We start from the raw sequence: 11,822 nt of genomic DNA, 5'->3' as shown, positions 1-11,822 counted from the left end.
ATTATGGTGTAGTTCAAGGAAGTACGCTGGCCCTATATTATTTTTGATATACATTAACAACATTTCAAAACTCCAGACTATTTCTTTTTGCTGATGACACGCTAATTATTGTCAAAGGTAAATCTTGGCAGGATGTTCAAAATAAATCTTTAATTGACCTCATGACAATTAAAAATGGATGGACCAAAATGTTTTATCACTTAACGTTTCAAAAACTTAATTTATGCCCCTTTCTCTTACATCAAATTCAAATTACAACTTACACGATTTAATTATATTCATACTTGTAATAATCACTACAACAATGCCTATGCCTGTATTTTATTATTACAAGAAAGTGTTGTCATACAAATATTTGGGTGTGTTGTTTGATTCTCAAATGAAATTGATAGATCACATTAATTTTTTTTTTTTTAAATAAAGCAAGAAAGTATATATTTAAGTATAACTTGCTTGTAGGCAGTTAAATGGCATTTCGAGTTTTTGAATCATTTTATTTTGCTTATGTGCAATCCCTTTTTTCTTATGGCATTCTAGCTTAGGGGAGGGGGTGCTTTTCCTTCCATATTAAAAGTTTAGATACAGTTCAGAAATCTATTCTAAAAGCCGGTTTTGCGAATTGTAGATGATATCCCTCTGATTTATTGTTTCAAGAAACAGGAATTCTGCCAATTAAAACTTTTTTTATTAAAGTCTTATTTATTCATATTTACAAACATTTCGGCTAAATTTTTTTTACAATCCCACATTTTTATAACACAAGATATGCAAATATAGTTGGAATTAACACTATTCACCAACACAAATCATTTGAGACAACAAACAGTTTTTATCTAGCACATATTTTAAATCGAAATTATTCTAGTTCAATTCTCCCTCTCGAGGTTTTTAAGAAAAATGTCAAGGAGTTTTTTATTCTTATAAGCAGTGAGAGGGCCCAGTTACTTATCTCTGTTGACTACAGATGGACCTAGACCATCTGACAACTGACCGACAGGATTGTCCCCTCTCCTCTCCAAACTATAGATGGAAAAATCCATTTACTTAAGTAATTATCCTATTTTTATTAATTTTCACTCAATATTTTTATTTGTTTTGTCTACTTTCTCTACAATATTGCTAATTATCAGAATTTCTAAGTCATTCTGCTTCAGATGACTTCTTTCAATTAAGAAATTTATAAAATTAATCTACACACTGCTCGAGATAAAATTCGAATAAACAATTTCAACTCGTCTACGCACAGGCCATTAAGGCTCGTGCAGGCTCTTTTCCCGTATTTTAAATTATTCAGAAATTATGTAGCAAATTTAATACTGTTTTTACTAGGTATGTGTGTGTATACAGTGTATGTGGATGTATATATTTCAATGTATCTCTTTATTCATTACATTGATTAATTTATTGAGACATAAGTCTTTTTTATATTATTTTAGCGTTAATTATTTTGAAATGTATTACTAGAATACTTTTGCATATTTTATATTATTAGATATCCAAATGCTACATTTGTTATCCTTTTCAATATAAAGATTTACTTCCGTCTTTCATTTTTTTGGGTGGAAATAAACGTGATTTGATATCTGTTATAAATATTAACTAAAAATATAACAAATGCAGACACATGCATGTGACTAAAACATGGCCATTGCATTAAAACCATCCAAAGGAAATTAATAATAGCAAATTTAACTAAAACACAGAAGTTCTTTAAAATTTTTATTTAAAGAACAACAATAAAATTAAGCTTCCGCCTCTTCTTTGATGCTCTTGAGGTAGTGAGCTTTCTTCTGTTGTATTCTGTTCTTTCGCTCTGAGAGGGTGAGCTTGGCTCTATTCCACCTCTTTTTGACAGGTGTCTTCTCCTTTGCAGGACCCTTCAGTGTTGGGTCTGCTCGGATTGCTGAGTGGGCATTCTTATACATGGTCTCCATCTGCGCAAACACAGGTAGAGTTATTACTAAACTTAGAGTTACAGTGATTATTACAGTCTACAATAACAAAATCTTACTATTAGTTAATATTTAAAGTAATGAATATTCAAATTTGTTATAAAATAATAATCATTTATTCAATTTATAAATGTTATTGGAATTAAGTTCATCCACCAGAATATTACCTCTGTACTAAATAATAAGAAGAGTTTTAAGTTAACGGTTTGTATAGTTCTTTTAATCAAATGAGAATGAATTTTAACTTCAATCCAATAATTTTGAAACAGTGAAAGATCTTAGTGCACGAATTGCCTGGATTTGTACTATGAAAGCCAGTTGTTCAAAATTCACATCAAATTTGTTTTCCACTACATTTTAAATATATCTCTATACTGTGCATACGTAGTGAATACACTGTGAAGTCAACAAATTATATATGACTGACTGATACTTACCCCATCAGCATTTATTCCCAATTTGATATACTGCGAAAATTGTTTTTTTATAGGCATCGTCATCCTCTTCTGACAACTGCCTCATATATTCAGCAACATGTAGGCCGAATATATGTTTGCGGTGAACTTCGGCATTGAAGTTCTTACCCTCTGCATCATAGCCAGGGAATCTCTTTGTGCTGTAGACAAACAAATAAGTGAAGACTTTTGTTTTTAATACATTTAGCTATAAAAATATAAAGATCTTATGTAATTTTGCATATTGCGTGAAGTTTTTACATCACGTTTTATTGAATATTAGTTAGCAATCCTTAAAACAAACATAAAAAACCGGTGTAATATTTTAACAAGTTAATAAAAGCAACATTGTTTTTTACCGTTCCACTCTAATTTTTAGTACAAGTTTGTCCTTACAACTTGTTATAATATTGTTACCACTTAAATGTGTTTTTTTGCCAAACTGCTAAATAAGGTTAATTTGTAATGCCAATATTTTTCTTTAAATTTTATGCTCTTAGTACATGCACACAATGAATACGGCAGACAGTCACTAATCATTATACGGCTGTTCTTAAGTCATGTCGCAGTGAAGGTGTTTAGCAAACATTTCAATAAGAATTTTAATATTAATTATGAAAAGGCATAAAACTTGTATAACAAATTTTTAATACTAATAAAAACAAGTGTTATATTGGTACAAGTAGTAAAATATTATTAAAATGTACTGTGTGAACTTTTGTAATATACTGAATATCCAGAACGTGCTTGTATTGTGGAGCTCAATACTTTTAGATCTAAATTATATAATTGGTACATTAAGAACCCTTTTTATTTGATTGATGAAATTTTGGACGTGGCATTCCTGTGGGCATTCAGTTCGTATGAAGAATTGTAAGATGAATGTTGCTATAAGATATCAATCTTGCTTTTAATGCAGTGCTAAGTATTATCTTACCTTTTTAATGATGTACTTGTTAATAACATAATTAAATAATGGCTATATTTTGACTTTGCCTATTTTATTTAGTTTGAACAATGGCAATAAATGTTACTCATTACAAAATTTTAGTTCATATTCCTGTTTTCTATAGCTACGTAGATAACCACTGAAGACTATTTTTTTTTTTTTTTAACAATATTCTTTACTAGTTTATTTCTGTAAGATTAGAGAACATATCATTGCCAAATCCGTAAAAAAACTAACAATTTAAAATGTTGTATAACAAAAAAGACAATTAAATTAAATAAGATTGCAAACTCCTTGGATTAAGATAATAACAAAAATAATTATTTTTCGCTTATAACTATTCAAAACAAGTAGACTATAAAGCTATATGCTTACAAAAAAATACAATAATGTTTTCAAAGGTAGCCAATATTGTACACTGCGTTTTAAGTGAATACCACTAAAAGTAATTATTACGGTATTTAGTCTACATAAAAAGGGAAGGTACTGGAATTATGACATAGCCGAAAAGCAGTATTGACAGATTTACCACTAAGCCACAGGCCTCTAACAGACTTCCTTAAGAATTCTTTCATGTTTTTCAAAATTGGAATTTAAACCTCCAACTGGCCGTCGGTATCATAATAACAATCCAAAAACACACACCGGGTTTGATATTTCTTATAGTACATAAGTCGATACCATCACCATAATCTATATACCACTGGATTCAAAAAGATTTAAAATTTCATTGAGGTCTTGTTTTCCAAAACTGAGTATCACATTTTATCTTTGAACCATTGGAAAATTATCTGTTATGGGAAATAAAATGTTTTACCACTTGGCTGGTTTTACCACAAGACATAATCTGCATAATTCAAAATAATTTAACCATTAATATCAATAGATATTATGACTCTGCTTCTGAATCAAAGGTATTCAGTAGTGGTGTTAGTTGCAGACCAAGTAATAGTGATTCTGGATTGGATTTAGAACTTGACACTATGAATGGCAACCCAGATGTGTCTATGAGTAAATTGGCCACTTCCTCCCAAACCTGCCTCCAACACAATCAGAGCTGTCAAATTAGGAACACTCCTCGTCCACAACTAGTATAGAATGATGATTCAGTGATAAAATCTTTTATATTTAATCGCCCTACTGGAGTACGTGTTCCCATGCCAAGAAACAATAATCCAATACATTATTTCAATTTAATCATTGATGAGCCTTCTCTCAAGTCTATTATAAATAATACTAATGCTAATGCTGTGATTATGTCTTCTGGTGCCAACGTACATTCCCACATAAGATAATGAAAAAATGTAACATTAATTGAGCTAAAGGACTTTTATTTACTTCTATTTCTTAAAAATCAATGTTTTAACTTCAGTATTGCAATAATCAGTATTTAGATTTTTGCATTTACCTTTAGTCAGCAACCCCAAAACATATTGTGTTTACGCATTTTGATGTTCAAACAGTAGAATAATCGTTAAAATGTTTCTGCACTGGGCATCGTCATAAATTAAAACAAAAAACACGGAATTAAAATAATTTTAAAAACACACCAAAACGTGTTTACGAGGTAATATCTAATAATATTATGTATTACTTTATTAGATTATATTTTACTTTACTTTACTCTGTACAATACACATTCAAACAACTAAAATTTAGAATGTTTTGACTACTTTTAAAAACACTTTTGTACATTTGGCCAGAGAGAAATATTTTTAAACATAATATTAAAGCTCTTCTAAATCATAAAATGATATACAGATTCTTATAAATAAAATTATATTTCATACATGCAGGTTTATGGTGTATATTTTATAATATTATTAGATTGTTAACACCCACAAAATGTTTACCAGTTAAGGAAGTTTGAACTGTCAGTTGGCAGGTACTGACCTATGAGGTATATTAAGTCCTCCGTCCACAGCACCCTTCATGGCACCAAACACTCTAGCGCCAGTGCTGGTCTTCATGAGCCCAACGTCCAAATAGCAACGGAAGGCTCCTGGACCATCGTCTAGAGGCTCTACACAGTACTCCTCCCCTGTCACCTCTGTGGTTCCCGTGTAAAGTGTGTCCAGTCTGAACTTCTTCAATAACTGAAGCACACCAAACACTCACTATTAATTGTAATTCAACCAACAACATGAATGTATTATGAAGCTTCTAGAAAAGAAATGAAACCAACAAAAATTTTAATGATGGATATAATGAAATTGTAATTTTAATACAGCCTTATTATTCAAGAATAAAAACAATATTAAAGCTAAAGATTGTAACATTATATTTAAAATTCTTATCTTTTTCTAAGAGTGATATGACGCCCCCATCATACTCACAATATTAACTGTGGTTAATACAGAGGGTAAATGTACTTACCGCAAAGGCTTCATAAGGCACAAGGAATTAATACTAAATTTCAAAACAAATATATTTTTTATATTGACAAATATTTAAAATTATAACGATCTATACACACCAATGATAAAACTGGAGTATTTTTTAATCTTGACAAACTCACATTTAACTAATTTATCTGAATAGGTTTCTTACATGTAAAAATTTCTTTTCACTTAATACTGACAAATACTGTTACTTCCTATATTATATTATATTATAATTATACTATATTATATAGCAATCAATAGCTCCAGATTTTTATTGCTAAACCAATGTTCCTTTGGGGCAACACTAACCACAAACAACTTTTTAAGTATTCATTCACACAGATGCTAATTCGAGAATCAATTGATGAGATTCAATAATCCAATCTCCAATTGACTAAGATGTAGCGCATCATTATTTATTAGACAGAATGTTTGAGTTTCATCACTTTCAGTATGTCAGCATAGTACGTGAATTCCTCTTTAAATCAATAAGTAAAACACTGTACTTTGTGTTTGAAAAACCGTAAACAAATAATGTATCATACAAAGTATTGTAGTTTAAAAAACTATGTACTTGAAGTTTGTATTTTGTATATTTATGTATGTGCATAGTCATAAGTAAGATGCATTTTTTTATAACAGTTAATTTACATTATGCTTACCAAAGATTACTGAAACATGTTTATTTAGTATTTAGTAGGCCTAAAGTTAATGAAAAGGTATAGCCAGACTAACAAATTATTGTTTTTTATATATTTTGATTGCAGATTGCATTTTTTATATTTATGTTCATGAGCCATTTGTAAATTACAATGATTAATGAGAATGTTTTGAACGAAAGTGGCATTTATTAAACAATAATTATAATAATGAAACACCTCATTGCACGAATGATGACAGCTGTAATAGTGTAAGTGACTATAACCCTTGGAAACAAATTACTAAAGGGTTATGAAAAACATGTAAATATGATAGTTTTTAAAAGAACACTATATTTTGTTGCTCATTAAACAACAAAATTAATTAGGCTAAGTTCATATTAGTCAATATGTTTTGTGCAAAGTACATAAGTTAGGCTATTTTTAGTCTAAACAATACAAAATCTTCATATCCGAGATAACTTAACATTAACTTAGTAGTTGATAGGCTAAATGAACACAACAGTATATATAGTAGACAATCTTACATATGACATTGAATACTGGGATAATTTACTAGCTTCACTTCTGTTTTAAATAAGTACAAGCCCAGTTTCTAAACTTCCTACTGTACTGTGTACATTTACATAAATCAATGTACATTTACTATTAAATGAAACAAAATGAATTATTAATTTCAGTCTCATTTAACATTCATATTAAACTTAATTACACAAGACAAAGACACTGGATATTTCTCATACAAAGCAAAACTACTTTAATAATTGCTGAACATGCAGGAATACATATGCATACAATTTTCCTCATGTCAGATTAGACAATTCCCTGGAACATTTTCGTTAAAAAGTGGAAGCGTGTGTTCAGACATTCATCACCATTTGAAGATGCCTTAGTTCAAAACAACTGACGATGGCATCTCTGATGTTGAGTGCCCCCGTGATTAAATTTAAAATTATTTGACATCTTGTTTCTTTCACTACAATAGAATTTTTTTTCAATTTTAGCAGTGCTTGTTATATTAAACGTTCAATATTTAGCATGATTATCTATCAATTTATTATCTTTAAGTTCATGCATAATTTTTCTAATTAATATTATAAATTATGCAAGTTAATCTTATTTTGATTAATTAATGTATAATCAGTATTTATGAATTTGTAGTTAATTGTTAGGGTTTATGTTTCTGTTTGTTTTGATCTGTACATGAATAGGCCATGTCTATATGTTATACAAGTTGTGCTGTACATGTAAACATTCTGTTTGTAAATTATGTATTGGCATTACTGTTGATATGAGAAATTGAGTAAGGGCTCCTCCTTCAGCGGTCTAATATCCAACATTTGGATTGTTTTTTATTAAATTTATTGTATACTTTATTTGTATTTTAATTCAGTTTAATTTTATTTACATACCAACATCTCATATAAAATTATTAATTTCTTGTAATATGATTAGTTATGTAACAAAATAATTTAAGATTATTCTAAATAAGTCTTCAAGTTTTGTTTACTTAACAAATTTGTGGTGAAAGTTCTTACCCTTCTTGCAAGCAGCAGTCCTGTGCAGTAAGCTGCTGCGTAGTTTGTGAGGCCTACTTTAATTCCATATTGAGGCAACTCATGGCTGTAAGCTGCACACACTATCTTATCACCCTCAATTCTTGAATATGCCACTTGGCATGTAATGTCTCTATTGGAAAGACGTACAATCAGCCGATATTTTGGCGTGTTGTATTTGTTCTTGTCCTGTACTATAAGCCGCTTCCTGGCGAAGTAGTCAGTCTTGCCCTCACGGCGCCTCTTGAACTTAACTTGGAATCTTTTAAAGTACTGTTTGTTCTTCACAACTTTAACGAAACCCTGCAGACAAATTAAAGGGTACTTTTAATTATAATTAACTTAAACAAGCAAATCATCATTAACATGTCATAGGTCTACAGCTAAGATGGATGTTTGAACCCGAATATATTGAATGATTTGGTACCTACATAAGAGTACCGATCACTAATGCTCCTACCCATCAAAGCATGCTTCGGTAGCGCCAAATTCTAATTGTACTCGTTATAGATATTCATGAGCAACAAATCCTCAATATAACTACCTAAACCAAAAAAACGTTACAGGTATTTCTAATTACAACATAGTTCGGCTGCTTTTAAATCTTAAAAAGTAATAATTTTATGATGAATAAAGAACTATCTAGTGTATGTGTATTTATAAAATGTAACAAACGAACAGTGTAACATTTACTTACTTTTTACTATTTTGAAGGATAAACATGTCTGACACTATGTCACAAATGCCATTACAGATGGGCAGTATTATTGTTATGATCAAGTTATTCAGTGGTAATCATTACCAGGATACTGTTATTTCAATAACAGCTGGGCTGAATGATTTGGCCTAATAAAGATTTTCTGGTATTAGGTTACTCAGTAACCAGTAACAGAAGAGATAATTTTGAGTAAGCAATGAGTTTAGGAATGGAAATATGCTACGTCATATAAGTAGGTTTAGATTCAGTTAACATATGTTACTAGTAGTACCAAAGTTAAAGTTAACCTTTGTAACCACTTATGCGATATGAGTCTGAATTTGGCGAGGGATGTATTTATTTTTCTTCGAAAGTGCGATATGACGCTGAAGCCCGAACTGATGGCCAGGGGGCATTTCCGATCAGTACTTTCCTAACCTCAGATCACATCCACATCTCATGTCAGATCAGGAGACTTTCTGGTTTGTGATCCGAGGTTGAGAAAGTACCAACCGGAAATGCCCCTGGCCATCAATGGGGGGTTTCTGGGCTGCCCCACCCCACACTTTGACAAAAAAAGGAAAAACATCCTTCGAGATAGTAGAGTACCCAAATACAAGCTCAGATCATGTGAACGCTTGTAAAGGTTGTCTTCAACTTTTATAGTTTATAAAATGTAACTTATGTATGTATAGCCTAATAACCAATAGTAGATAGAAACTGAGTACCTACCCAAAAGTAAGTTGTATTGTTTAGTGGAAATTTGAAATAGGCCTAACCAGTTTATAATTTTATTATTCTATCAATCTAATTGCATTGTAGTGAATAAGCCTAGTGAAATTATTGCATACTATTTGTAAATAGACCCACACATGTAGATTAATAATACCTGATCCATTTAAAAATATGAAATGCAATAAAGGAGTAGACTTTAATAAGCGGCCTGCACTCGATATTCTATTGCTATTATCAAATGGTTCGATTGTTTTTATCAGAATTATAACTCGATATTACAATTTATTATTACTAGGCCTACTTATCATATGATTTCAACTTATTAGTTAGAGTAATTTTAATGTAAACAATAAATAAGAAGTAACTAATATTTTGAGACTTTGAAAATGGCAGTGAATATGATGAAATACGTAAGATATTTCTCACAATTGACGAGATTTGTTTAAGTAGCTTCAACATGTGGGTTCGGCTCCTAGTAACCCATGGGGAGGGTATCAATTTACAATAACGTGACCATGGAAAGGTATGTTCATTTTTTTTCCTAAAAACAATAGTGAAGAAAAAATTTGTCGGCAACGAAAATCAAAGGAGTTACGATTTTTTGAAATCCTCTGAAAACTCTGTTTTTTGACAGTACCTCTGGCAACACTATCCATATTTGACAGTTTGGTATTACTCCGCGGCTCTCTCAAATAAAGAAGGGACGCCATTTTGAACTATTTTGTTCCTCCGTGTCTATTCTCAACCTCCTAGTTCAGTAGTGGTAATGGCACACCTTTGTGTTGGATGTTCGTTATCTTACGTGGAAGCAATTCGTAAAGACGAGTATGGAGTTTTACAATTAAATGTAAACCACGCCCTGAACATTAAGGTAAGTGATAAGTTACTGAAATGATGCTGACTAGTACGTTAATCCTGTCAGTGATGCCTGCCCGCTGCGCACTGCTTGCTCTTTTAGAAAAAAAATTAACTCGAGCTTGTAAAAGTCGAATCTCAGATCATGTGATGCCCCTGCTCCTTAACGCAATAATGCCCGAAAGGCATCAATATAATACAATAATATACTTTCCCCCCAGTTTATATGCACCTGTGATAATAATACTTGGCTATAAATGCCCCAACCCATGAAAGAAAAAGTCCATTTTACATGGTCACGCTATTGTAAATAAATACCATGGGGAGAATTCTTTCCTCCATTTCACAAAAGCAGTTACTTATTGATATCACGCTGGACAAGTTATAAATATTGAAAGGTTTCTTTGATATCTAAGTCTAGGCCATAGTTGGTTTTGTTGTTTCTCAAGTCCCTATCTACTACTTGTTATTAACTTTGTGATATAGTCTATATGTAGGTACTAACCATAATATAATTTATTATAAATATTTGACAATAATACAATACTGACTTCGTAATATAGGCAGCAGTATAAGCGGCCTCTACCACAATCAAATTATTGATCAATCATATACATATATAGTATTTAAGTAATGCCGCAAGTAGGCCTACAATTGCTATGAACATGCATTATTTGGGACACCAGCTGTCAAGACACATTTATTCTTTTAAAAATTAAAATTGATACTAAATTTTACACTGCTTTGTTTGTTACATGTGATAGGCTATATTTGTACACACACAGCCTAGCATCTTAAAACCTTCCTAAGCCCTAAAAATCTAAATCTAGCACCATGTCCAGTTACTACATTTTAGTAATAGATAAGTCAATTACTAGCAGAGTACATCCCTAGTTCCCAGTATTACCAATATTTAGGAATTGAAGAGAAGCCAATACTATTTAATCAAATAGATTTAGATAATTATTTCCCAATTTGCATGGTAATGACACCATATGAGTGTTGCACTTTTATGGGTAGAGGTTAGAAACTTATCTTGTTTAATCTAATAAATGCTTCACTGAAGAATAATTAAGCAGGTGTGTTAGGAATAAGACATATTTATGTTTAAAGATAACTACTAATAATTTCGATTTATCTTACCATTGTTTTTATACAAATAATCAATCACCTACAATTTTACGAAACCAACTCACTACCAACGCGAAATGCGAAAGGAGCGGAAATCTAGAAAGTTGGTCTGGATTAATATGAGTTGCAACTTCCGGCGTTGACATGTTCACCAACACTATGAAAACAATTTACCCATTCATATAAAAACATATAGTGACGTATTGTTTTTTTTATGTGTTATAATGTTAAAATTCGCAAACATCACAAATAAAGTAAGAAATAAATATAAAACACACACACACACACACATATAAACATATTTTAAACACAATATATATATATATATATATATATATATATATATATATATATATATATAATATATATATATATATATATATATATGTTTAAAGTAGATATAATAGTATAGTTAATTGTAAATCAACTTTTTAATTTTTTTTTTAAAT

The 11,822-nt window shown here is 30.6% G+C and overlaps 1 protein-coding gene across 1 annotated transcript; it reads right to left on the bottom strand.

Moving 5' to 3' along the window:
• Positions 1 to 1,706: 1,706 nt before the first annotated feature.
• On the bottom strand, positions 1,707 to 11,502 carry LOC124360044 (60S ribosomal protein L5-like). Its single transcript, XM_046813294.1, is given in 6 exon segments — positions 1,707 to 1,934; positions 2,390 to 2,437; positions 2,439 to 2,568; positions 5,250 to 5,452; positions 7,938 to 8,258; positions 11,386 to 11,502. Coding segments are annotated over 6 exon segments (897 nt in total). The 5' UTR covers positions 11,389 to 11,502; the 3' UTR covers positions 1,707 to 1,742.
• Between the last annotated feature and the right edge of the window lie 320 nt (positions 11,503 to 11,822).

The sequence above is a fragment of the Homalodisca vitripennis genome, chromosome 4 (genome assembly GCF_021130785.1).
Source record: "Homalodisca vitripennis isolate AUS2020 chromosome 4, UT_GWSS_2.1, whole genome shotgun sequence".
NCBI classification, from domain to species: domain Eukaryota; kingdom Metazoa; phylum Arthropoda; class Insecta; order Hemiptera; family Cicadellidae; genus Homalodisca; species Homalodisca vitripennis.
Note: the sequence above shows the minus strand (reverse complement) of the source record. Positions and strands in the feature narration are given on the sequence as shown.